Source organism: Stegostoma tigrinum, chromosome 40, assembly GCF_030684315.1.
Source record: "Stegostoma tigrinum isolate sSteTig4 chromosome 40, sSteTig4.hap1, whole genome shotgun sequence".
In the NCBI taxonomy this organism is placed as follows: Eukaryota; Metazoa; Chordata; class Chondrichthyes; order Orectolobiformes; family Stegostomatidae; genus Stegostoma; species Stegostoma tigrinum.
Window position 1 is genome coordinate 10,203,749 of NC_081393.1, and position 27,360 is coordinate 10,231,108.

The 27,360-nt window shown below is 41.7% G+C and overlaps 1 protein-coding gene across 3 annotated transcripts in view; it reads right to left on the reverse strand.

Moving 5' to 3' along the window:
- LOC125448102 (cytosolic purine 5'-nucleotidase-like) overlaps window positions 1-27,110 on the reverse strand; it is a 48,100-nt gene extending 20,990 nt beyond the window's left edge. The window contains exons 1-6 of one of the 3 annotated variants that reach the window (XM_048523140.2): window positions 27,067-27,110; window positions 14,340-14,413; window positions 12,682-12,799; window positions 9,400-9,495; window positions 3,244-3,335; window positions 2,404-2,461 (exon numbers count right to left, since the gene is read on the reverse strand). In XM_048523140.2, the coding sequence (XP_048379097.1) occupies window positions 2,404-2,461; window positions 3,244-3,335; window positions 9,400-9,495; window positions 12,682-12,799; window positions 14,340-14,413; window positions 27,067-27,095 (467 nt within the window). In that variant the 5' untranslated portion in view covers window positions 27,096-27,110. Of the gene's footprint in view, window positions 1-2,403; window positions 2,462-3,243; window positions 3,336-9,399; window positions 9,496-12,681; window positions 12,800-14,339; window positions 14,414-20,587; window positions 20,664-22,752; window positions 23,248-27,066 lie in introns of those variants that run through there. The other 2 variants (XM_048523139.2, XM_048523141.2) reach the window with 2 other exon arrangements.
- Window positions 27,111-27,360: the final 250 nt, after the last annotated feature.

Below are 27,360 nucleotides of genomic sequence, written 5' to 3' on the forward strand. Positions count from 1 at the left end.
AGGAATGGAAAGCCAGTAAAGCTTAACAGTCATTGGCGGGAAAGAAGATTGAGTAGTTTTAGATTAGTTGTGGTTTCTGCAGAGTGGAGTTTTCGAGACCGGCCCCAAGGTGACAACGAAGTGAACTAGATGGAAGCTGGCAATTTTTGCTTGTGGATTGGGCCAAGATCAGCTTGGAGTAAAATTCCAAGGCCGAGCGCCGGAAACTTAAGCTTGCACATGCACTCAAGGAGGAAAATAGAATCGATATTTTGTACTGAATTGCATCATGATTGTTGAACAGCACAATAACAATTTTGGATTTAAAGATCATACTGTAAATGAAAAGCTGTGGATTAATGTCCTGTTAATGAAAACTGACTGCATGATTTTTGATAATGTCAGCGAGGAACAAGATGTAAGGATATAAGGATATTAATGTTCAGAAAGGCGATGAGAGAGGACCTTCAATTCTTCAAACAGCGAGTATCAAGGGCTATGATTTGGTGACTACTTTATCATTCTCAGCAACTCAGTTAATAGCAAATGCTGTCACAAAGTAACAATACTTTCTGTATTCATATTGACATATGGAGAATTCAGACTGACATAGAAGGAGAATTAGAAACATTCATCAACATTCTCAATAATGATCAACTTACAATGAAATTTATAGCTATAAAACACAAGGAGAACATTAATGTTTGAGATCGCAGAGTAATTAAATTGAAATGAGACAACATCCATCAGTTAAGAAATGTTTTTAAAGATAGTTTAGGATTATGTTTGGCTTGGACTCATTGGACAGAAGGGTCTGTTTCCGTGCTGTATGACTCTATGACTATAGAGCTGACATGTTTCGACATGAGAATCCATCACCTTAAGCACACAATCCACAGACTGATAAGATCAAATCAAATGCATTTCCATCACATCATCACAAAGCTGAAACATTATGAGGCAGTTACAACTTCACTTACTGTATCTCAGATCTCAATTTTACTATTAAATTTAATAACTGACAATGTTTATTACTGTTAGATTCTTAACAAATTTTTCCAACCTCCTGGTCTGATGCAGCCTTAAGCAAGCTGTTCCACATTTATTTGCAGGAAATTTGATTCCTCAGTGATGTGAAGTTTCCTTGAACCCGAGTTCACAGAGTACTCATTTGTTGGCAGGTTTAATACTATCATCTCTCCTTAGGACTCTACCCTTTACAGTCTCTATCCTGAGATCTTCTGCAGGCTCCTTCTCTCCTCTGACATCCCTTGCAGACTCCTTCACTCCTTTTGACCTTTTGTAGCTTCCTTCTCCCCATCTCATCACCCAAACCCCATCCCAAAACTTGTTTCAGAGATAGTAGGAACTGCAGATGCTGGACAATCTGAGATAACAAGGTGTAGAGCTGGATGAACACAACAGGCCAAGCAGCATTCATTGAAGCCTTCCCAATTTGTCCCCAACTATGACAACCACTACATTCAGAACAGTGAGATCCTTCAAAAACGTTTCTCCCTGCAACTTCCGAAACACACACTTGCAGCAATGCGCCAGCATCTCCTGGTACTACAATCAAGCCTACCACAGCTCAGAGCCTCCCTCTCCCAGGCCTGCAAAGCCCCTCTCCTGTTTTTCATGCTTCGCAGGATCCACAACCTGAACTCACAATTCCACTCGAGTACTAGAATAAAAGCTTTCCTTCTCCTCTTCTGCTGCTTGGCCTGCTGTGTTCATCCAGTTCTACATCTTGTTACCCCAAAAGTTGTGCTCCCTCTCTCAAACCTCCTGCTACCTCCTTCTCTGATCCCATGCTCTCCTCTGGCTGGCACTGTCACCCAGAACTCAGCTGATGAAATTCCCATTGTGGCAAAAGACCCTCCAACCCAGCCTGGGGTGGCTCTCAGCAGTTCCCCCACACCCTGGTTCCAGTGCCCAATATCCCCACTCCTGAACCTCAGCTGACCCCACAATCCCTCAGACTTCAGACCCCAGCCCTTGGTATCTGGAAAAAGGTGCACTCCTATCAACTTCTTCAACACTGATTTTCCCATCTACTTGCTTTCCACACACAGGTTGATTCTCTCCTGGGTTTGTTGCTAATCAACTCACAATGCAGAAGAGTTGCTCTTCAACTATTCTCTCTTCTCTGACTGGTCACACACGAGTAAATTTTCCTGGGCATTTTGTGTGTTGGTTGAATCTCATTGCAAGGAGGGAAACAAAGGTATTTCAACAAAGATCCAGGGGCAGTTTCAATCCCTACAGTGACTATGGTTTTGTGTTTGAGTGCTGCATATCAAGTAAAACACAGAACATTGAAGAACAGAAGTATCGTGTAATTAATTTTCTGGAACTCCTTCAGGGATCACATTTAAGTCAAAACACGCAAAATATGGACAATAGTGTTATCTGCACCGTTACCTGGTGTATTTGGAGCACTTGATGAAGAAATCCACTAAACAGGCATACAGGTATGTTTCTGAAATAGAAAAAGTCTATGTATGAAGAAATGTAGCAATTCCACAGAACTCAGCTAACAGTACTTTTTTGGCCAGGAAGCTATCAGAACTCCTCAGTCCTTCTTCAAGTAGTGCTATAGGACCTTATAGATGCACCTGGAAGAGCAGATAGGGCCTTAGCTTCATGATTCATTCAGAAGACCACAACCCAAACACCACAGCACCCCCTCTGTACTGGACTGGAGAATCTGGAATGGGGTTTGGTCCCAAAAAATTTCTGACATGGAAGGGAGATTGCTATCACACAGCAACAGCGAATACCACTGTTAGGATATACTGCGAACAAAAGACTTGTCAGTATGTGGAATTGAACGCAAGTGACCTCCTTTAGTGGGGAAAGTTAAATGGCTTCCCCGGTTTTAAAGGATTGGAAAGATAAACAGAAACTGAAAAAAGCCTGAAAAAATGCAACAAACAAAAAAAGGGCAACAACAACAAAGGCCCAATGAAAAGAGTACTGCACAGAACCAGTACTCAAAACTTTAGTCTAACTCAAATCTGTGGAGCTGAAACTCCAATACACACGATAAAGAAAGTCCACTTGAAGATGAACAGCAGCTGTCGACAACATATAGGACATGATTATTTTTTTCCATGGTGACAACTGTCTGCCCCTGAATGTGGAAGAGATACCCTCTGACGGGCTCAACTGAACAGGTTACACCATGCTAGTTGCTACTGCTAAAAGAAAGTTGTGCTTTGAAGCAAGTTACAACCACTCATAGGAAATGTTTCAACCTACCGGCAAGGTGAAAGAGGGTGTTGAGAATATAAAAGCGTTCCATATCATCTCTTTGGATAAATTTGTTGGAGTACTGCTCAAGAATCTCTGCTCTGAGGGTGAACAGTGATAGAAAATAGGAGAGGTTACAGGAAATGTTTGGATTGAGATCTTTCACAATGCAATACAACACAACCAACTCAATGCAATGTATTCAACACAACTGTTCATCTGATTCTTCCAGCATCAAAAATGGCAAAAGATGTAATAACAGCGTCATGAGGAATTGTGGCAGAGCTGACAGAAACACAAACTGAAGGTCATTATGTCCACTGACAATGGTGTAAACCTGAAAATATCTGATGAGCCATCCATTATACATCCTGTTAGATATTCCTTTCCATCAACCTTCATTGAAATGAACATGATACCACAATTAATTTGAAATTATTCGCAACAAAATGCCATGTGGCAAGTGAAGAAAGAATAGAATCCTGACTTAATTTTTGTGATAACTTTACACAGTAATATACTGGTGAAGATTAGATTGTAGCCTGGGCAAAATTCTCTTCTCAGGCTTGCAGCAACATTAGACAGAGTGGGAGAATGACTCTAATGACTAATCTCTTTGACACTTCTTGGAAAATTATGTTCCAGTCTGATTTTAGAATGAAATTCAACACGATTTGTGCATTTCCTTTGAAGTGCTTTTCTCAGCATTCTGCTATGTGAACAACTGGTAGAACACTTTGTGTTTACCAGTTGTTTGTTATATCAGTCACTGCATTTCAACAATAGCTGCTGCCTTGTCATCAAGGATTTGGGACGTAGTGTAACAGACATAAATATACAAGTGTTACAGACACTCTGACCATCATCAGATCATAAGAAATAGGAGCATAAGTGGACCATACAACCCTTCAAACCTGCATTCACTAAGATCATGGCTAATCTGATTTGAGGCCTTAGATCCACTTTCTAAGAAATGCCCTCAGGGCCCTTCAGCCCCGGTAGTCCCTCAAAACTAAGTAATAATCCTGGAGACTGATATAAAAGTTTCTCTTTCATTTCATTTTGCTTTTTCCTACATCTCCATCAAACTTTAGACATTATTTTCCTGCAGATGCCAGGCCTACCAGTGTGGAAGTGGAAGTAAACACATGCAACATGGAGTGGCTTGTACTCTAAAAAAGTATTTCTAACTGTGCCCATTTGAAGTAGCCCTGATAATAGCTGTTGTGATTTTATTTTCATATCACTGGTCGTGCAAGCTTGCCAATAACTTTTGATACACAGCTTTCTGATGCCTCAGTGCATACTGACAACAATCAATGACAGTACATTAACACAGTCAGTCCAGTTACTGCTGCATGAACATATGAAAGGAGCATTCCAGTTTATACAAGATAGTCCATGATAATGAACACTGTAATCTTAACTGGGAAGTCACAAACTATATTATAATGTGTTTGTGCACCTTGCATTTGCTCGCACACACCCTGCATGCCCACTCCATTGATGCCCACATTATGCACCTACGATAAGCCTCTCTCAACTTTACTACTGAGAACACTCGAAATAGGGCTAAATAAGATTGATAGTCACCTCCAGTTTCCTGCCAGATCCCTATATCTTTTTACCATTTCATGTTCAAAGGTTTATCCATTCAATGACTGAGCTATGCACAGCACCCTGTGGGGCAGAATGGAAATTAAAAGTGTTCTTAAGTTGAATAAAATTCTGAAGTGAGTGGATGACAAAGGAAAATTCATGGATCAGAGATGACAGTTACTTATCAAGTTATTTGTCACCTGTAATTAGTAAACTGTAACTTGTAAATGAAATACAGAGACAGTGCACCTGAGATCTGACTATACACAAAGGACACTAACAAGTAATACAAACCTCTGTCATTCACCTTTGACAGATGGCTGCACAGGAAGCTGCTAAATAAGATAAGAGTCCATGGTGTTAGGGGCAATGTACTGGCATGGACACAGGATTGACTGTTTGGCAAAAATCAAAGAGTGGGGATAAACAGGGTTTTGTCAGCATGGCAGGTGGTGATGAGTGGAGTTCCACAGCAGTCAATGCTGGGACGAAAATCATTCATGCCATATACTAATGATCTGGATGAAGGAATTGAGGGCATTGTGCTAAGTTTGCAGTGGACATGTAGACAGGCAGAAGGACAAGTAGTGTTGAGGAGGACTTGGACAGATGAGGAGAGTTAGCAAAAACATGGCAAGTGTAATACAATGTGGGAAAGGGTGAGGTTATGCACTTTGGTAGGAACGATAGAGGAATAGACTATTTTCTAAACAGGGAAAGGCTTGGGAAATCTTAAGTCCAAAGGGAGTTTGGAATCCTCTTTCAGGATTCTCTGAAGGTTAACTTGCAGATTCAGTTGCCAGTTCAGAAGGCAGCTGCAATGTTAGATAAGATTACACAGAGGGTGGTGGGCGCCTGGAACGCGTTGCCAGCGGAGATGGTAGACGCAGACACGTTAGCGTCTTTTAAGATATATTTGGACAGGTACATGGATGGGCAGGGAGCAAATGGACACAGACCGTTAGAAAATAGATGACAGGTTAGACAGAGGATCTTGATCGGCGCAGGCTTGGAGGGCCGAAAGGCCTGTTCCTGTGCTGTAGGTTTCTTTGTTTCTTTGCTGGATGAACATAGCAGGCCAAGCAGCATGAGAGGAGCAGGAAAGCTGATATTTCAGGTCCAGAGACTTCTTCAGAAAAAAACTTTAGAATTCATTTTGACAGGGCTAGAACACAAGATCAGAGAGGTACTGCTGAGGCTGTCTAACGTTCTTGTCAGACCACATTTTGATGTGAGTGGTTTTGGGTCTCATATATAAGGAAGGATGTGCTGGCCCCAGAGAAGGTCCAAAGCAGGTTCACAGGAATGAACCCAGGGATGAAAAGCTTGTCATATGGAGGAGTGGTTTAAGACTTTGGGTCTGTACTTAAAGTTTAGAAGAATGAGGGGACATCTCATTGAGACTCACAGAATACTGAGAGGCCTCAACAGAGTGGATGGGGGAACATGTTTTCACGAGTAGGAAAAACCAGGACCTGAGGCACAGCCTCAGAGTGAAAGGATGATCCTTTTGAACTGAGAAGAGGAGGAACTTCTTCCATGAGATGGTGGTGAATCTGTGGAAATGATTGCTGCCGAAGGTTGTGGAGGCCAGGTCATTGAGTGTATTTGAGACAGAGATAGAGAGGTTCTTGATGAGTAAAGGGATCAAAGGTTATAGGAAGTAGGAAGGAGAATGGTATTGAGCAATGATCAAATGGCAGAGCAGACTCATTGGGCTGAATGGCCTAATTCTGCTCCTTTGCATTCTGGTCTTCTACAGTGTCTCCAATGTTTAATAGTGGAAACGTGCTTTAAAATGTAGTTTGAACCTTTCTTTATCAGAAACTTGCATCAGTGACATTTCAGTCTCCTCACAGCATCTCATGCATTCTTTCAAAACCTCCTCCCCTGCAAATCTATTTTCTGTTGATTTTTAACAGATCTTCACACTAGTTCCAGATGAAGGCTATTTGTACTGCCTGACCGATTTGACAAGGATCCCAAAGTGATGAGGCTCTGGCTGAAAATGGCCAAATGCAGCCGGGCCCAGCAGGCTTTTACTCTGCGTCATATTTTGTTCCATTCTTTCCCGTGAATCTGAGTGAATTCTTTTCATCTCTATTTATTTTGAAAGCTTTCTATGGCAAAAGAAAGGCCTATGACTGCTGGGTGGAACAGCAATGGACAAGACTTATCTATGTTGCAATATAGTTTACTTAAACCACAGCTATGCAAGGAATCTGAGGCCTGGAGCTTAAGAAGCAGCTATTTATACTGAAGGATTAGAGTGTAAATGTCATCAGAAACTTCTGTTTGGTAAAGAGAACTCGGGATTTGCAAATCAACCAACTGATTTGAAAAAGAATACATTGGACAGGGGTAGGTAACCTGTGGGGAGAAAAGTGTACAGTTAAAATTGCCCAGTACTTTCCCTGGAGCTGATTCATCACAGTGTAACTAGCTCAAATGCAAGTAAAATATTCAAAGATGGTGAAATTCTTATTTTACACATTTATAATTCAGTGTCCCAAACAGGAAGCCACAATATATCATCTGACTATCCCTGAGACAAACTGGATTGCGGCATAGGAAATCCAACAGCTCAGTTTTTAAATCTCTTCACATTCAATCTCATCCTGCTCAGAGTTCCCTTGCAGAAATCTCATCCCACCCATCTCCAGTTTTTGGAAACCGCACTGCCCCCAACCTCAATCAAAACCTTGCAGCCAAAGGGTAACGGCAGAAGTCCAGGCAATGTGTAGGAGACAACTGAGCACAGTGTGAAACACAAGAGGGAATCCTCAGTTGAGAAAAAAGGGAGAGATAGAGGGAGGTTGCAGAAGGTAACATGATCAGAACAGATGTAACAAAGAGGAAGAAACTGGGAGTGGTGTTCCTATAGGAGGCTGGGTGTTTGGGAGTGCAGTTGAGCTGAAAATCAGTGGGCTTCCACCCAGAAACATAGATAGAGAAGTTGAGAAAGGGAATAAAAATGTCAAAGGCTGACTTATGAAGGTGAGGAAGAAAGGAATTTGTAAGTAAACTTCGTCAAGTCGGAAATGACAATGACACAATCATCAACATATTCAAAGAAAGATTTTTGGAAGAGGCCTGAGTCGGGCTGGAGCAAAGCATGTTTCACATGCACCACAAAAATATCGGCATTGCAAGGACACATGCAGCGAAACACAGCAACACCTTTCATTTCAGGAAGTAAAATGCATGTTAAATAAGAAAACAATGTCAATGTCAGTCATCCAGAGGATGGCGGCAGTGGATCAGCTTCCAAGGAAGAGCAGAGAACTCTTAGTCTGTCCTAACAAGTAGAAGGATTGGTAGAGGCAATCCACAGCAAAGGGGAGACAGTCCTCTCTCCATTTGCAACTGCTTATCACATTGAAACATTTATTTTTTAAGGGTTAAACTGTGATAGGCACCCTGAGCCATCTATCAAGCATAGTCTTTCAATTTGAAAGTTATGCCAATTTAATTAATTGTTCATTAAACTGTGAAGCAAATCCATCATATCTTTGACTGCCTGCATATCCAGCAAAAAAATCACGTCCCACTGCAGACTCGATTTCTGCATCATCTCAGAAACTCCCTTCCTTAAACAAATAATGTGCTGAATGTTCAAATTACAAGTATTGATTGAATTGATATATTTATTCTTTTTGACTTCTCCTATTTCAACAGCAGAAAAGGCAGCCATGTCCAACAAGCAGTTACATGTTTAAAGTTGAAAATCCAGTTTTGCAACATTTGATTCTCGGTAACGTACGTTCTTTTAAGTATCACAACACTGAACATCTCTCATCAACAGCCCTATGAAAGCATTCCTTGCCTAGATAGACTGCCTCATGTATCTGGTAACAGCACCCAACTACCTGCACAGGTCAATAACCAGCTTGTGCAGACATCCACAGCCTGACTCCACATTTTGAGAGATAGCAGGAACTGCAGATGCTGGAGAATCTGAGATAACACGGTGTAGAGCTGGATGAACACGCAGGCCAAGCAGCATCAGAGGAGCAGGAAGGCTGACATTTCGGGCCTCAACCCTTCTTCAGAAATGGGGTTCTGAAGAAGGGTCCAGGCCTGAAATGTCAGTCTTCCTGCTCCTCTGATGCTGCTTGGCCTGCTGTGTACATCCAGCGCTACACCTTGTTATTCCACATTTTCAGATCTTGCATCACCTTCAATCCTACACTCAGCTGCTCAACCTCACATTCCTTCTAACAGGACTGCTTCCTCAAGGACAATACCCTGACAAACTCCTTTCTTCCTGAGTACTACAGCACCTATGCTATGAAGTTTGTGTTAACTAGTCTCTTTCATGTTTGGACAGCTATAATAGTGGTCATGAAACGCAAAGGGTTCTCACAAATCTCTGCAGTCAGCAAATAGCGTGTTGACCCCATCTGTGGCAGCAGGTACCCAGAGGCATATCTCTCTATTGTTGAAGGAGAAAACAATTTTACAAAAGTCCACACTTCGTTGTCCAAGAGCCAAATCTGTGCATGGGAACTAAAACCCTGTCCCACTTTTGACACTGCTACAGATAAATAAAACACCCTGACATACCCCTTGAGGAACCTGAAGCCATGAGCACACACCAGGATGTTGCCATGAGAGTCCACTTTCAGAAGGTTTCCATGCAGTGTATCAATCATGAGCCCTCTGAAAAATTAAAGTATCAAGGTTAAAATGGAGATTTCTGATAGGACGTTAATATACAAACACATAAATGGGAACCATTACCTCAAAAGCAGAAGCTAACTGAGGGTCAGATCACATTTTCAGGTTAATTTATTTTAGTCTTTGCATCCCATGACCATTCTTCAAATGTCTGGTTCCAAATATAAACTGAATCTCCAAAGATTTTACATTCTACTTTGAGAAAGCACTGTGGACAAACATTTAATCAGTTATCCTGAGAAACAATAAATGTTTTCTGATTCTCTTTCAAATTTACAACAGTATATAGTCAAAATGGTGAGATGAATTTATTTACATTTAACACATTAACAATGAGATCTTTTCAAATAAGCATAAGCTGCAATGTTCTGGTCATGGAGCAATAATGGCAGCCAATGTATATATAAATAAGACTGATGCTGCCAATCCCAGACTCGCATCAAAAGTCAGTTAATTGTTATGTCATCAAAAAATAGCCAAACTCAAAAATGTTGAAAGACCTACCCAAGCTATTAAATTCCATAAAATCAACAAACTTGATTAATTTCCTAGTGATACAAATGTCAGCAGTCCTTAAATTTTTTGACCAGACAAAAATGTTACATAAATTGGGCTAAAGGGTCTGTTTCCATGCTGTACATCTCTATGACCCTATAACTGAAAGGCAAAAATTAAAATGTGTCTCCCAAAGATTTTTTGATTCACAGCAGGGAAAAAAGGCAAAGAAAACAAGAGTTCCAGATCTTGTTAGAGAAACAAATAGTTGTTTTGAAAATGAATAAAATAACAAGTTATCAAATTGATTGAATAGCAGTGCCTTGAAACTATGGCTGTTCAAATCAGAACTAGAGTGTGCAGCAGAAATACAAAGCCAAGACTAGGTCCTCAGTTAGGGCTGGGTTTTGTGGAAGTGTCCAAGAAGGGCTGAAGGCAAACACAACATCAGATGCTGGCCTATCAAGACTACAGGGAAGGTGGTAACCTGGGTCAGATGCTGAGGCTGAATTTGACTTCAGATCAGAGTCAGTCTTTTTGCAGTATGTCATGTCAAACCCCACAAATGTATTTCTTCACAGATCACATTTCTTTACTGTGAATCCTTGTGCTTGACATCATGTAAAAATACAATTGCAGAAAAGCATATAACACCTCCATGCATTCTGTTATGAATATGCTATTGTAGATGCCAAACAAATACTTCATGCCTTACAAGATGGGAGACTTAGGACAGACACACATTCACATATGAACATTTGACATCTAAATATGTAATACATGTGCTTTGAGCCATATCCAATGTTAAATAGATCTTGTTGTCTCTTCTACATTGAATCTGGTGTGATCCCTTCACGTTGCGAATATCATAAACTGTACGAAGGCTCTCCATTTTGACTTCTGTGATAAATATCTCTCTTAATATTTGTCTTCATACATATTTGGGATTGGCATCAATTATTTCACCTGTGACTATCAGAAGGTGAATCACAAAATTAGGCTCAGTTGGATTCTCTTGTTAATGGGATCATTGATATCACTTGCTTGAACTAACTTCAACATGCAAATCGAAAAAGTTTTGTCAGCATTGCCATTTGTATCACATGTCCTCAGATCTTTGTTTGCACTGCTGCAGACAAAGAGATAAGAAAAAGGATCACGATGGACATTGATCTGAAACTGAGGTCACATCCTCTAATCCCAGGATCTTGAGTCACATTAATGAACTCACAAACGTATCTGTCATGCAATTACCTGGTACTCTGCCTAAAAATATTCACATATGTAAGACTAAGAACTAATCATAGATAAACTCATAGAAAGCACCTTTTTTTGGCAGTGAAGTGCTTTGGGATGTGCCAAATCCACAAAATGTGCTTTGTTCATGCAACTCTTTCTTTTTCAATGAAAACAAATTCATATTTGACCAGAGATAGTAGGAACTGCCGAAGTTGGAGGATCTGGGATAACAAGGTGTAGGAGCTGGATGAACACAACAGGCCAAGCAGCATCAGACATTTTGGGTCTCAGCCCTTCTTCAGAAATGGGGGAGGGGAAGGGGATTCTGAAATAAATAGGGAGAGATGGGGAAGCAGATAGAAGATGGATAAAGGAGAATATAGGCTGAGGGGAGACAAACAGGTCAAAGAGGCAGGGTTGGAGCCAGTAGAAGTGAACTCTATACTACCATCTATCGTTGAAGTTCCAAAGCCAAATATGCCACGCTTTTTATTGCATTTCTCATGCATCATTGATTTTCGTATTAGAGAGCTAAAAACACCAAATTGTAAAATAACCTTCTTGGATTGACAATCAAGGACCATGAACATGCATGCAACCTCTTAGTTCTCCTTGTTCACAAATCAAGAGTGACTGGACACTTTAAATTTACAAATTTCACCTTCTAGTGTGATGAATGGAGAGACTGCCACCATATATGCATCATCCTTGTTCCCCTTAGTAAAATATTTCACTTAGATTTCTGCAGATTCAAGTCCATTTGCCATTTCTCATTCTTTGCACCATATATAGAGTCAAAGAGACTGTACCGACCAAACATCCCAATCTATCTTAGTCCCATTACCAGCATTTGATTCACATTACTCTAAATCCTTCCTATTCATATATCATGCTTTTAAATGCCTTTTAATTGCTATAATTGTACCCTCTGTATGACTTTGTCTGGCAGCTTGTTCCACACACTATCACTCTCTGCATGAAAAATTCTTCAAATGGATTTTCCATCTCCTCAGTGCAAAAATACCGACACGAGTAAATGTCATAGCACTGCTAGTACCACCCCATCTGATATCACTTACCTGAACATTTGTGCTTCTATCTTACTAAAAAGCTGAAAATGTGGAGGATTCTAAAAATTAGAGTTCTTTGTCAAGTTTCTCATCTCTCTTTTATGTATGACACTGCAGGTTAATCTGATAATTAGTAACTGATCATTTCTGTTTCCTCAGTAGAACTGAAAGAAAAAGCATAGCCCTGCCACTGCCCATTCCCCTCATAAAAGACATAACTGGCTAAACACTAAAAGACAAAGCATCTTGGTATCATAATCTCACACAAGGAATACCCTCAGCTAAGTCATGTCATAGCCTTCCAAGGGAAAGATACTTGAGTAATACCGTCACACAGCTGCAAAAGTTGAGAAGCTGGTTTTACCTGGTTGGGAAAGTGGGGTCATATGTGTAGAGGAGCAACTCCTGTGGATATCCCTTTGAAACCAAGTGATTAATCATCAGCTGAAAGCTGAGCTCTTCATACTCAGGAGACCTGTATACTGTGCAACAAAAGCATCTTTCAGAATATATACAGCATTATCTTCCAGAAATCATCTGGAAAGATCAGCCTGATAGCAATTCAATGATAAACAAGATGGCTAAACCATCTCACCGAAAAGACAGTCAGATGGGCAGTGAAATTTCATTTTCTTGCCAATTTTGACTACTTTCCTTCAATCTCAAGCCTAAGAATGTGCCTAAGAATGTGCAATTTCAAAGCATTGTAAGCATGTAACCATTAGAACAGATTGAAGAAGAGTTCCCCAGACTCAAAACGTTAACTCTGATTTTCTCTGTGCGGATGCTGCCAAGCTTGTGGAGTTTCTCCAATATTGTAGTTAGTTGGCTCGCTGAGCTGGTTCATTGATCCGCAGACATTTCATTACCCTGCTGGGTAACGTCATCAGTGCAACCTCCAATGAAGTGCTATTGTGTTTTCCTGCCTGTTATTTAAACTTCGGTGTCCATTGAGCTGGGTTATCTCCCTTCCAGTTTTCCTTCACAATCGAGTGTATGTGGGGTCTAGCTCAATGTGTTTACTGATGACTTTCTTAATGGAGAACCAGGCATCTAGGAATTACCATTTTTATCTCTGCTTTGCCTGTCCCAGGATCCTGGTGTTGTCCCAATTGAGCTGGTGGTTTTCCTTATCGACATGGATGGAGATGAGTGAGTATTGGTCATGTCTTTTTGTTGCTAGTTGATGTTCGTGTACTTTTGTGGGTAATTTCCTTCCTGTTTGTAAAATGTAATGTTTGTCGCAGTTCTGGCAGGGAATCTTGTCTATGACATTGGTCCTGTCCATAGTGGGTACTGGGTCTTTGGTTCGGGTTAGCAGTCAGCACAGATTTGATGTGGGTTTGTGTGCAACTCTGATGCCCGATGGTCGTAAGAGTCTTGTGGTTATTTCAGATGTGTTCTTGATGTCAGGTAGCATGATGAGTGTGTCGGGGCCTGCAGTATCTTCCTGGTGTTGTTCGTACAATAGGCATCCTCTGACCCAGTTTTTCAGGTTTCCGTTGTCTTAGAATACTTGGAAGAGGTACTCTTCTTTTTAGCGTAGTTCTGTGCTGCTGCAGTGTGTTGTTGCCTGTTTAAATACCCAAATACACTCCATTGCGAAGGAGAACTGGAAGTTAGCTAACCCAGCTCAATGGACACCAGAGTTTAAACACCAGGCAGGAAAACACAACAGCACTTCATGGGAGGCTGCACTGATGACGTTACCCAGCAGGGTAATGAAACTTCTGCGGAACAATGAACCAGCTCAGCAAGCCAACTAACCACAACGTCCACAACGAGCTACAAATCTACTCGAAAACCTTTCTCCAATATTTCTTGTTTTTGAGATTTTTTAACTCCCTGACTGAGATCGATTTATTGTGCCTTACTTCAGCGATGGTAGGGATTTACTCACTAAGCACAGGTGGGGTTTGCATTTCAAATCTTCCCATCAACAAAGTTCATTACTGTTATTGTGTCTATCTTCAGCCAGTGCCCAGCCATTTAACTGGTGGCATGAACAAGAAATTACCCTACCTGCCAAAGTGTAGTCCATGTCAAATCCGAAACACTTAATCTTCTCAAGTGCCAAACTCCGGTTGACAAATACCCTGCAGACCAAACACAGAAACATCCTATTGTGAATTTCTGACAAAAAATAGAAGTGGACAAAATTAGGTCAATTTTGTTGTATGCCCTGCCACCAATACTTCCTAGCTACACACTTTTCCAGGACTGTTCATGGTTTAGTGTGGATGAGAATACCCACCTTTTCATAAATAGTATATTGTTCATTACATCACTTCAACTATTTTCATGTTGCAAAGTTACAGTATCCATTAATACAGAAGTGATTTGAAGGACCTGATCTGAGGTCTGACTCTGTCAAGGACCTTTGTTCCTTTCCCCATTAAGCCTCATGGCATCATTACAGGAGATGGTGTTTATCGCAGTCAATCAGTATTAATCCTTTAAGAATCAGATTCAACATCTTCTCCCAAGTTTGTTTCCATTCTATTCTTGTTGTACTTTTGTTTATCTAATTAAATTTACCACAAACCCTTCTACCCTGCCTTACCAAGACTTTGGTTGGATAAATAAAAGATAATCAGAAGTTTTTCTTAAAATAGTGAAGACTAGTAATTTGTTGGGTGAATGATAGTTGCCTTGGACTGTCTTTTGAATGGTCTGAGGTCTGAATTCCCCTATTGTTAGGTTCAGCATTCAGTTCATCCCAATCAATAATGTGAAGATGGTTCAAACATAACTGGTTGAGATATCTGCAGTACCTTTGAGTAGCGGTACAAATGATGTATGAGCTCTGTTGGCTCACAACTCTGTGGACAATTGTACCTTTTTTTGTTCAATCCTTTACTGTTGTTCCATTCCTAGCCCTGGCAATTTCCTTGCACGATAGCTTTTACTGTAATGTGTGATCAATTATTGTAGGCACTCTCCGCTCATGCTCTTCAGCTGATGCTCAATGGATCAGCATGTCATCCATGTGATATATGACTCTGTGAAGAGCTGACAAAATATTTGACACAATTAAGTGGAAAATATCTGGGGCTGATGCTGTACTAAAAATGGGAAGCAAGCTTGATTGTTTGTCTAATGACACTTGCTAGAATTCACCAATGGAGGCTAGTCTATAAATAAAAGTCTGCTTTTCGTTCATCCAGTGAAACTTTTGGCAATCATGGATGGCAGGAAGGTCTCTCACAACTTCCTTGTTGAATTGTGCAAGGTCAAAACAAATTTGAACAGCACATGAAACTTTGGTGCGGTACCATGCCCAAATACCATTTTATTGAATTGGTGACCAGGGAATTAACAACCATTCTTGTCATCTCCACAGTCAGGCTTTTGACTTGCTTCATTCAGAGATGCACCATCTTCCTGTATGTGTCCGAGTATAAGAATTTTGCATCTTTCGTCATTGTAATGGTGTATTTAGATTTTAATCTGCCTAACCCTTCGAACAAATTGGGATGTCGTTTTTCAAAAGAAACTCTTTCACTTGTGCTGCTTAACCTCTTCTACATTTTCAATGAGACTAAGACCAATGCATGCCTTTCCACTCAGGAATAAAGAGTATATAGATGAATGTGGAGCTGGAGGAACACAGCAGGGCAGGCAGCATCAGAGGAGCAGGAAAGTTGACATTTCGGGTTGGGACACTTCTTCAGAAATGGGGGAGGGGGAAGGGAGCTCAGAAATAAATGGAGAGATGAGCTGTGGGGCTGGGGAAGATAGGTGGGATGGTGATAGATGAGTGCAGGGAGGGAGAGATGGGGATTGGTCAGTGAGATGGGAGGGGCGGATAGGTGGGAGAGAAGATGGACAGATTGTATCAGGACAAGAAGGTGTGGATGAGAGGGAAGGTTCGGCATGGGATGAGGCTGGGGTGGGGAGATTTTAGGCCATTGGGCTGGCGGGTGCCGAGGCAGAATGTGAGATGTTGCTCCTCCAGTTTCTGGATCATGCAATTGTGACACTGGCAGAGGCCCAGGATGGACATGTCACCCAGGGAGCATGAGGGGGTGTTGAAGTGGTTTGCGACTAGAAGGTCTTGTAGTTTGTTGCCTGTAGAGCGCAGATGCTCTACAAAACAGTCTTTGAGTGTCTGCTTGATCTCACCGATCTAGAAGAGGTCACAACAAAAGCAACAGATACAATAGACTGAGTTAACGATGCACAGGTGAACCTCTGTCTGATGGAAAGTTTGTTTTGTGCCTTGAATGGAGGTGAGGAGGGAGGTGTAGGGACAGGTGTAGCACTTCCTACAGTTGCAGGGAAGGGTGCTAGGGTGGTGGGGTTAGTGGGGAGTGTGGAGTGAATGAGAGAGTCACGGAAAGAGTGGTGCTTACAAAAGGCAGATAGAGGCGGAAGAGGGAAATATTTCTTTGGTTGTGGGGTTGGATTGTAGGTGGTGGTAGTGGCAAGAATGTTACGTTGGGCGTGGAGGTTGATGGGATGACATGTGAAGACAAGGCAGATTCTGTCTTTATTTTTATTGTGGGGAAGAGATGTGAGGGCAGAGGTGCAGGAAATACAAGAGTGCGGTTGAGGGCATTTTTGATCACTTGAAGGGTCAAGTTACAGTCCTTGAAATAGGAGGACATCTGGGGTGTGCGCAAGTGGAATGCTAAATCTTGGGAGCAGATTCGGCAGAGGCGGAGGAATTCGGAGTAGGGGATTGCATTCTCGCAGGAAGGTGGGTGAGAGGACATGTAGTCTTGGTAGCTCTGGGAGTCGGTGGGCTTGAAATAGAAGTCAATTCTGAGGCAGTCATGAGAGATGGAGACAGAAAGGTTCAGAAAGGAGAGGGAGTTATCGGACATGGTCCAGGTGAATTTGAGGTTGGGGAGGAAAGGTGTTAGTAAAGTTGATGAACTGTCATGCTCCTCGTGGGAGCATGAGGCAGCACCGATACAGTCATTAATGTAGCAAAAGAAGAGGTGGGGGATGGTGCCAGTGTAGCAGTGAAAGAGGGACTGTTCCACATATCCTGCGAAGAGGCAGGCATAGCTTGGGCCCATGCAGGTGCCCATGGCCACCGCCTTAGTCTGTAGGAACTGGGAGGAATTAAATGAGAAGTTGTTAAAGGTAAGGACGAGTTCAAATAAGCGAATGAGGTTTTTGGTGGAGGGGGACCGGTTCAGCCTGCGGGAGAGCAAGAAGCAGAGAGCTTTTAGGCCACCTGCGTGGGGGATACAAGTATACAGGGATCAGATGTCCATTGTGAAGATGAGGTGCTGGGGGCCAGGGAATTGGAAGTCTTGGAGGAGGTGGAGGGTGTGGGTTGTGTCCTGGGCATAGGTAGGAGTTCCTGGACAAGGGGGAGAACAAATAGAGTCAAAGTAAGCTGAAATAAGTTCACTGCAGCAGGAGCAGGCAGAGACAATGGGTCGGTCAGGGCAGTCAGGTTTGTGGATTTTGGGAAGGAGACAGAAACGGGCGTTGTGGGTTGGGGAATGATGAGGTTAGAGGCTGTGGATGGGAGGTCATCTGAGGTGATGAGGTTATAAATGGTTTGAGAAGCAATGGTTTGGTGGACAGGGGTGGGGTGATCAAGAAGGCAGTAGGAGGAGGTGTTGGAGAGTTGGCACCTGGCCTTGGCTATGTAAAGGTCAGTGTGCCATACCCTTATTGTGGCCCCCCTTATCTGCAGGTTGGATGGTGAGGTTAAGGTTGAAGTGGAGGGAATGGAGGGCTGTACATTCTGTGGGGGAGAGGTTGGAGTGAGTGAGAGGGTGGAGAGGTTGAGGCAATCGCTGTCGCAACGGCAGTGGGAAATAAAAGAGGTTGAGGGAGGATAGGAGGCCTTGGGGTGGCGTCCAGGAGGGTGGGGTGTGTTGGAGGTGGGAGAAGGGGTCTGTGGAGAGTGAATTAGACCCGTGGTTAAAGAAATAGGCATGGAGGCAGAGGTGGCGGAGAAAGTGCTTGATGTCCAAACGTGAGTGGAATTCATTGATGTGTGGGTGGAGGAGAATGAAGGTGAGTCCTTTGCTGAGGACTGGCCATTTGGTCCCTTCCCCTTCCCTGCTTCTGAAGAAGGGTTCTGAGCCAAAGTGTCAACTTTCCTGCTTCTCTGATACTGCCTGGCCTGCTGTATTCCATCAGCTCTACACAGTGTTGACTCCGAATCCAGCATCTGCAGTTCTTGCTGTCATTGTGTATAGATGAAACCATGCTGTTAAGGGCCAAAAGAACTGTGGATGCTGTAAATCAGGAACAAAAACAAAAGTTGCTGGAAAAGCTCAGCAGGTCTGGCAGCATCTGTGGAGGAGAAAACAGAGTTAACGCTTCGGGTCCGGTGACCCTTCCTCAGAAGGACCCTGTGTTTCATGCTGTTAAGGGGCTGGGTGAGATAAAAATAGATCAACAGAAAGAACCAGAAAATGTTGCAATACTTTAGGGCCAAATTACTTGGAATGTATCCTCCTTTGATGAGGAAAGGGTACAAACTTTAAAGATACTCATTATAATTTTCCAGTCCTCTTCAGAAACATGGTTTGTGATGAAGGACTGGAAGATTGAGACTTTGTTGAACTAAAAGGAGAGATGAATCTGGTAATTACAGTTAAATGCTAGTGGTAGGGAGATTGTTAGATGCAAGAATTCAGATTAAAATTAACAGGCACTTGTGAAAATATCGATTGATAAAGGAGAATCAGAACTAACTAATTATAGGCAAACTGTGTTTGATGAATTTGATTTAAGTTTTTGATGAGGTAACTGAGGGGGCAGTTGATACTGTGCAATTGCACTTTCAAAAGGCATTTGAAAAATATCAGATATGAGACTTGTGGCAAAGTTGAAACACATGGGACTATTGGGACAGTAGCAGAATGAATCTCTAACAAAGACTGCACAAAACATTGTAAATACTGTATTTTTGTATTGGAGAAAAGTGTCCATGTTCATGGTTGTTCCTGTGCTGTTTTTGATATACCTTATCGTTCTCAACAGTTGTGAGTGGCTGTTTTTAGGATCTTGAAAATAGGAACAGTATCTCTGTCAAATGGATATTAATCGAAGATCCTAAATACACAAGTTTTCGAGTCTGGAAGTCCAGGCGACATGTTCCTCTTGATCCAAGGACTCAACATTCAGAGTTTCTCACTCTGGCCTTGCCATGCTACACAATTCTTGACAATGCAATCAATTATTACCAAAAGAAAATAATTTCCACTCATAAAGTGGAAACAACAGTTTTGTTCCTGATAAGAACAGATGCTGGTTTCTTCCTTCTCTACTGTTCCTAATTTGCCACAGAAAGTCAAGTCCATTGCCAACAGTGTGATCTGCCATTCAGGTGACAAATAATTGTCTTGCAAAGCAACAAGTTCTTCATCCATATGTACCTCAAAAGTCTGAGATACAGTTCTTGGTCTATGGGGTCCAAATGCACCTATGACCTTTCCGCTTGAGTGTTTTAAATATAGGAAGCAGGGGTTCTCTGGTTCCAGGGGAGGGCAAAATCAATGTTTTTGATTTGGTCCTAGTAGAGAGGTTCTCTTCAGTCCATGAGGCCAACAGACCATGCTCTGTTAGGCCACCTGCCAAAAGCAAACTGGAACTCCAGTGATCTCAGGAAAACGTTGGTTACACACAGCATTTCAAGTAAATCTCAAATAACAATTCAGAGGATGTACTTTTCAGTTGCAGAGGCAGAATTACAAACAGTGTTTGCATGTCCATCATAAGACAAGGAAGTTCAGCTTCAGAAATTTTCCGGCATGGGAAATTGGAATATTGTTGCAAAAAAATGGTGAGAAATTTGAAAGGCACGCCCCAAGCATTTTTCCCCCAACCAGATGCATTAACTAGAGGGACAGGAGAATCTGAAAGCTGTGCCTCCCTGTCCTCCCTGTCTTAAGGAAAGAACGGGCATTGAAACGAAGCAGTGGGACAAAGGCAGCATTGAAACTCTGGGGAACTGCTCAAGAAGAGTCAACATTTACAGGGGAAAATTGCTCTTGCAAAATATTTTAAAAACACACACATACAAAACCCGCCAGCATATACATTTTTGTCATTCAGTAGCATTCACTGATGATCAGCAGCATGCTATATTCATTAGTGTTTAATAGTTTAAAAATTCAATTCTATTACTGCAGAAAATGTCCAAAAAGCTTCAAAGGCATACTCAGTCAAAGATTTTTCAAAAATAAGGACTTAGAAGTCAGAATTTCTCATTCACAATCACAAACACACTTGGTAATTATGCTGTTAGCTAAATCTATTTGACATGACTGAAGTATTCCATAAACTTTAACCTGTTAACTGGGAGATTTCATCGCAGTACAGCATACCAGTGCACAATCGTAGGACAATCTCTGATAAATCAGTAACAACAGCATTCAGTCAGCTGAATGAAAGGAAATCTCCACAGACCAGATATAATCTGATTGGGTCACAAGGCATGAATTGATAACAAAGAATCGGCATGAAGTCGGACTGCATGGTAATAATGAACAGTCGTTCACCCAGATAGCCATGGCCTTGATAACACAATGCCAAGAAGTGATTAACCTGCTGGTTGTTATACACCCAGACCACAGTTCATGGCCAGAAAGTAGCCAAAGGGCACTACTTGGTCTTCCAGCTGCAGCTCAGCACTGTGAACTCTCATTAGATGGTTATTAACATTCTCAGCTCTGAATCAGAATGCTGTGGACTCCAGTCTGATTACTGAGCAGAAAACTGAGGCTAACATTTCCGTGCAACACTGAGGGAGCATTGCACAATCAAAAATACCATCTTTTGGATGTGATATTAAACTGTACATCAAGCAACTGGTGAGTTCCATTCCAAAAAAACTGGCAGGGGAATTCCAAATTTATGCCCTGGCCAATTGTTACCCTTAAATTAGTGCTGTGAAAGAAGAATCTCCAAATACTCCCACATTGTTCTTCATGGGTTTCTCATATATGCATGTTGGCTACTGTGCTTCTGACGTTACAACAGCAAGTACTGATGCAAAAAAAATGAATTGGCTATCAAGCTCTTTGGGACAGAAACAGACATTTGTGGAGAAACTCAACGGGTCTGGTACCAACTGTGGAGAGAAAGCAGAGTTAATGTTTCAGGTCCAGTGACCCTTCTTCAAATGTTGTGAGGTTGTAAAAGGGACCAATTAAATGCAAATGTTGTATAAGGAAGCTGAACTCAGTCAATTAAAGACAAGGAGACTCAGGGATGAAACTGAAACTAGCTCAAAGTTGAAACTTAAAAGTACATGCTAATCAATTGTGTAACCTCAGAATCAAAATCAAGGCTGAGGTGATACAACAAACAAAAATAGAAAATAACAAGCAAACTTTTCTGAAGTGTTTCCACTGGGAATCATATGCAAGTTATTCTCTGTAGCAAAGTTTCAGCAATTGCTGTCACTCCTCCCAATTTACAACATGACTTTAAAAAGCTATGCTGAAAGACACCAGAAGTGTGCGGCATTGGGTCGTTTTTTGCTTGGTGAAATCAAATCGAATTGTTATGTGAAACTGTCTTCTCCAACTGACAGTGCATTCTTTATCTGGCACTACTTTTTGGAAATTGCAAAAGGCATTGCATAGTTACCAGTGAACACATGTTGCATTCTCGCAACCAGGTTAACATTGGAACGTTTCGACCTTGCATTTTGGTATCACTTGATTTTCATCTTTCATGATTTGAGCGAAAAAAACAATAATTCAGTTTGCTTCTTACTGATCGTCCAAGCTGATAAATTTAATTTGTTTGACTGACCCTTTTCTACATTTGTCATAAAAAGTTTTCCATGGTATCACCAGCATCATGCTACTCAGTGCTAAAATGGCATAAAGTAAATTATAAAGCTGTGACACGTTAAATATCTGAATAAGTGAAAGAATGCTTCGCCCTGGTGATTCGGAATTCTGCTGCACTAAATCCAAGGCCAGTTTTGTACTATGTTGCATTTTGAATATGGTTCTTTACAATATCTTGACTTTTACCAAATAAAACAAATGCAGGACAGGAGAAGGTGATTGAACTTCTTCCCCCTACCTATGGTGCTGAAACATTGAGACCATTATTACATTGCTCAGTCTTTGTATTAAACAGGTAGTTTGGAGATTTTCTAATTTAAAGGGTCCAAAGTATTTCAGCAATCCAAATTACTGAAGATAATTCCCACAGGAGGATTCTAGTTTTTTTTCAAAACATCAATTTCTTGAATGGGTTATGGTGACTTTCACTGTCAAGGGCAAGGAAAGAAAACAGGACCACCTCTATTTCAGCAACTATTCTGTAACTATTGGCATTATGCTGCTCAACAGACTACTTTTCAAGCCTAGTGAGCTAACCAGACCTAGTTGGCGATTTAACACGTGAATGTTTGCAGCTTTGGACTTATATAATGACATTTTGCACTTGGAACTTTGAATTGCTCTGAACAGAACATGTCTTCGAACGTTATTACCTGTGGTGGTAGTCTCGTTTCAAAAATCGGTAATCGACCACATTGCACTCCCCTGTGCTTCGGGAGTTGGTGTGATTTTCGTGACTTGAGTGCTGATTGTTCTGCTGTGAGCATTCGCCTGTTACACTCCCCATGCTGAGCAAGTTCCCTCTAACTGAGCACGCTCCAGAGTAATGCCGTGAAAAGGACTCGAGAATTAAACTAGTGACTTCATCCTGTGATAATTCCAGCTAAATTATCCAATAACGTTTCAGTTTTTCCTTGCTGATACACTATCAGTTGCGACAGCTCCGGGGCTCCAGTTTATCATTGGAGATGTGAGCTTGCTCTGACAGGGAGCTCAGCACGTTTCAGCAGCTGCCACGGGAGCTCGAACAAACGTTGACGACCTGCTGACAATTGTATGATAAATAACATGGCTCAGCACTATCTCGGCTGTGCCAGCCTTGTCCAAATCTGGGGAATAACTTGCGCAATTTCACAAAACCTCCCGTGGGCTGGCAGTCCAATAAAACCCAAATTCAATTCTGTGCAGTGTTTTCATAATTCCTCACATCAGCAAGCGTCAAGCATTTAACGTAAAATCTATTCAACACATCATAACATCATCCTAAATAGCCAGTGCAAGCTCTTCATTCGTGCAAAACAGTTACTGATGCTGAGAAAGGATGCGCAAGCGGGTTCTGACTAAATAACAGCAACGTTCATTGTAAAAATGTAAAAATTTAACGGTTTATTTTCTTATTTTTCTGTCTCTATTTTTTGGGCCCTGTTATTCACATTTTTCTTTACGTCTCTCTACTTCACATTCTGAAACTACGCTGACAATCACTTCGCTGGGGCAGCACGGTGGCTCAGTGATTAGCACTGCAGCCTCACAGCACCAGGGACCTGGGTTCGATTCCAGCCTTGGGCGACTGTCTGTGTGGAATTTGCACATTCTCCCTGTGTCTGCGTGGGTTTCCTCCCACAGTCCAAAGATGTGCAGGCTAGGTGGATCGGTGATGCTAAATTGCCCGTAGTGTTCAGGGGTGTGTGGGTTATAGGGAGATGGGTCTGGGTGGGATGCTGCAAGGGGTGGTGTGGACTTCTTGCCCAGAAGGGCCTGTTTCCACATCGTAGGGAATCTAATCTAATCTAACGTCACTTCTAATAACTCCTGGAGTCCCTTTATTTCCTGATTCTTGAACTTCGCTGCTTGCCTGTTCACTCAGGTACTACTTTGTGAGCAAAAATGTTTCAGCCGAAGGATGCAGAAGGAACAAGCCTAATTGAGAGCAGATGTTACTGTGTGCTGCAGTACAAGGTACTGAGGCAGTGATAATGGGAACTGCAGATGCTGGAGAATCCAAGATAAGAAAGTGTGAAGCTGGATGGACACAGCAGGCCAAGCAGCATCTCAGGAGCACAAAAACTGACGTTTCGGGCCTAGACCCATCATCAGAGATGGCCGCTGCTGTGTTCATCCAGCTTCACACTTTGTTATCAAGGTACTGAAGCATTCGTCTTTCATTTCAGTTATTTGCCATTTCTGGATTTGTTATTTTCACTAATTTCTTTTCATGGCTTCTGAATGAATGTAGGTCAGATTCTTCCCAGCAGAAACAGAGCTCTATGCTCTGGATTCAAATTACTCCTAAAGAGCTTTAATTTATTGAAGTTGCTTGGCATCCTGTTGATCTGATCAGTGTGTGGATCAAAGGATTAAGTGATTAGACGTGGCTCAGAAAATTTATGCTGATCCTTAAAAAATTAAACTGGAGCAGTATGAAGGCTAAGTCACAGCACTCGTGACTATGTCACGAAAACAAAATAAAGCCTCATATCTCAAGCTCAGGACAGTCTTCCTCTTTGTTTCTGCTCTTATCATTTAATTCTAGCCTAAATATACAGAACCAAGTCTTCTGAAGGGATCTAAAATCCAAGGTCATCTCAGAGAAATGGGTGAAACAAAGTCTTTTAAACGAGGTTGGCAATTTCCTGTCAGCACAACAGCAGGGTTATTTGAGCTGTCAATGGAAAACAGTTAAGGGATGGTCAGCAGGCACTAGTCTTGGAAATTATATCAGGGATCCATCCTTCTCCCTGTCCTCAAATAAAATACATGTTATTCAGCACAACTTTTGCACCATTATTGTCCAATTCTGCATCTTTTTGCCACTGCAAGTATATTTAAACATGGATTGATGTGATTGATACAGGCAAACTAAGGTCAACTGGAAAAAGATCCTTAAGCACTAGTGAGACTCTATATCCTGAATTATAAAATACAGTCAAATCAGCTTACAGTCTACTTAAAGTTTTAGCTGTTTGACAGGATTGTTAATGTTTAACACATAAGGATAGATTTTCCACAGAGGTCACCTAATTGTTCAAATCATGTTAAATTTCTCTCTGAATTGGAAGATGATTCAAATTATTGTGGAATAAACTATGAGGAAAACATCATTCTGGCTATCAGCCAGGTGTTTCAATATGTTTACCTCTGATAACTGCAGAGAGACTCTTAGCCCATGTGTTCCGAGAGGCCCGCTCATTCCTTATCAAATCTTAAAAGACTTATGTATGATTCAAGTTTGATATTTCTAGGTGGGCCTCTCTGCACATTCCCAACTATCTTGCAGAAGTCACCACAAAATAAGACAGTAGACCTTTCAAAAATAAGCTCCCATCTGCATATAAAAATCACCACAAATGCAATAAAGACAGACATTGACATTTCAAACCCGATGTAGGAATCTGATGGCTCTAACATGGAACATTGCTGATCAGGTATTTCAGGAGAAAAACTGTGTCCTGCTCTATCAGTCCTCAAAAGAAACCTCAATAAGTGGGCCGGAAGCTGAATTGAAGAAAACGGTTTATATTTGTTGCAAGTTGATCTGCCACATTAACCTCTCTAACTTTTACTTCTTAACAAGATCCTTCCTGGGAAGTGGGTATAACACAGGCAGATGCTTTCTTGCCTGACTGCCATGCTTTGTGTACTTCATTAATTGCAGCAAGCACATCTGACAGAACATCTGGCAGAGGTTTCAATCTAGCTTGGTAAAGGAGTGCTGAAATTTATTTGCAAGTGCAAGTGGGTGAGTTTTACTGGCAACCTGACAGTATTGCAAAATTCAGCAGGAGCTGTTTGTAATGTCAAATGAGTAGGGCAGTGTTCGCAAGCATTTCCAAAGAGTCCAAATGAAGAGAAGGGGTTTTGAATACATTCTCCCTGCTTACTCCTCTTCCACCTGAAGTTTCCTCTGAATTCCTGTTGGCAATGGCTATGCTGGCATTATGGTGTGGTGAAGGACACAGACCACCAATAGCATGGTACTGGTTTGTCCTGAATCACATAGATTGTGGAAGCATTACTTCAGCATGCCATGTATTTCCAACATTGTTTCTAGCTCTGTGGCTTTCATTGTATGTCTGTTGGGGGCCTGGTGCTGGGCAAGGAGTGTTGGGGGGTGTGGGTGCCATCAGAAAGGTGAAGAGTAGATATTCCTTGTCTCCACACAGCCACCTTCTGATTCTCCTTGAACATCCAAAGGTAAGAATCTCAGGAATCAAAACTTTTGCCAAGACAACAAGCATTCATCACTGCATGGTCTCACAGCAACTACACAGTAATGGCGTCTATGCCCTTGTAATTCATATACCTCTCCCTGTTGACTGAAAGGGGAAGACTTGCACAGTCCTGCATGTATCGTGTCCCTCTCCACTAAGCTCTTTGACATTTGTGGTGTGTGGCAGGTGTTGGTCCTGCGCAGTCATGCATGTGTACTGATGTTCTCCATAGATCACTAGGAATTCCCCTTTCTCCTGCTTCTCCCTTCTTTGAAACAACAAAATGTAACTGCCACTCATCACAAATCCATCCTGTCACTGCCTGAATACTGCAGTAGTAAACAAACTAGATAATATTTAGATATTCCCTCCGTCTTTAATGGGTGTGACTGTTTCAAAGTTTAATGCAACTGTGACTCTCACTGGCAGTGTTGTCAAGGTGACGAATGCCTTGTTTAGTCACACTTACCTCAGACATTATTCCTAGGTGAGGCCAAGGCATGAATAGTGCTTTCTGAAAACAAGTGCTGGACATAGCTTTCAATGCAATGTCCTCCTCCAGCTACTCCCATTTGGTGAATCTTTCCCACCCTTTAGCATCTGCTCCAGTTACTGGCAGTGCTGCAGTCTCAGATAAACTACATCCCCTATAGAACTCCCATATCGTTTGGATACATTGGGGGCAAAATCCTCTGACCTCTCATGCATTACCTCACCTAATAAGCCTCGGTATATCAACAAATTTCCTCCAAGTACCTGTAATGCCAGCACAATTGGGTATCCATGATGCAGCTGAAAGAATGTGCAGCAGTGAGTCATTAGTGCAAACATTCACTGGATCTCCATGGTGCAAGGCTGAAAGATGAACAGCACAACTTTATTTCTGTTGTGTTCAAGCTCATTACAAGTTACTGTTCAATTGAGTGGAAATATCTCAAATAGTGTAGAAATCATCCACATTACTCAAGAATATTTGGTCATTATTTCTATCTGAAATACATTGCTGTATCTTGTTTTAATTGACATATATTTCCATTAAAAACAAAACTT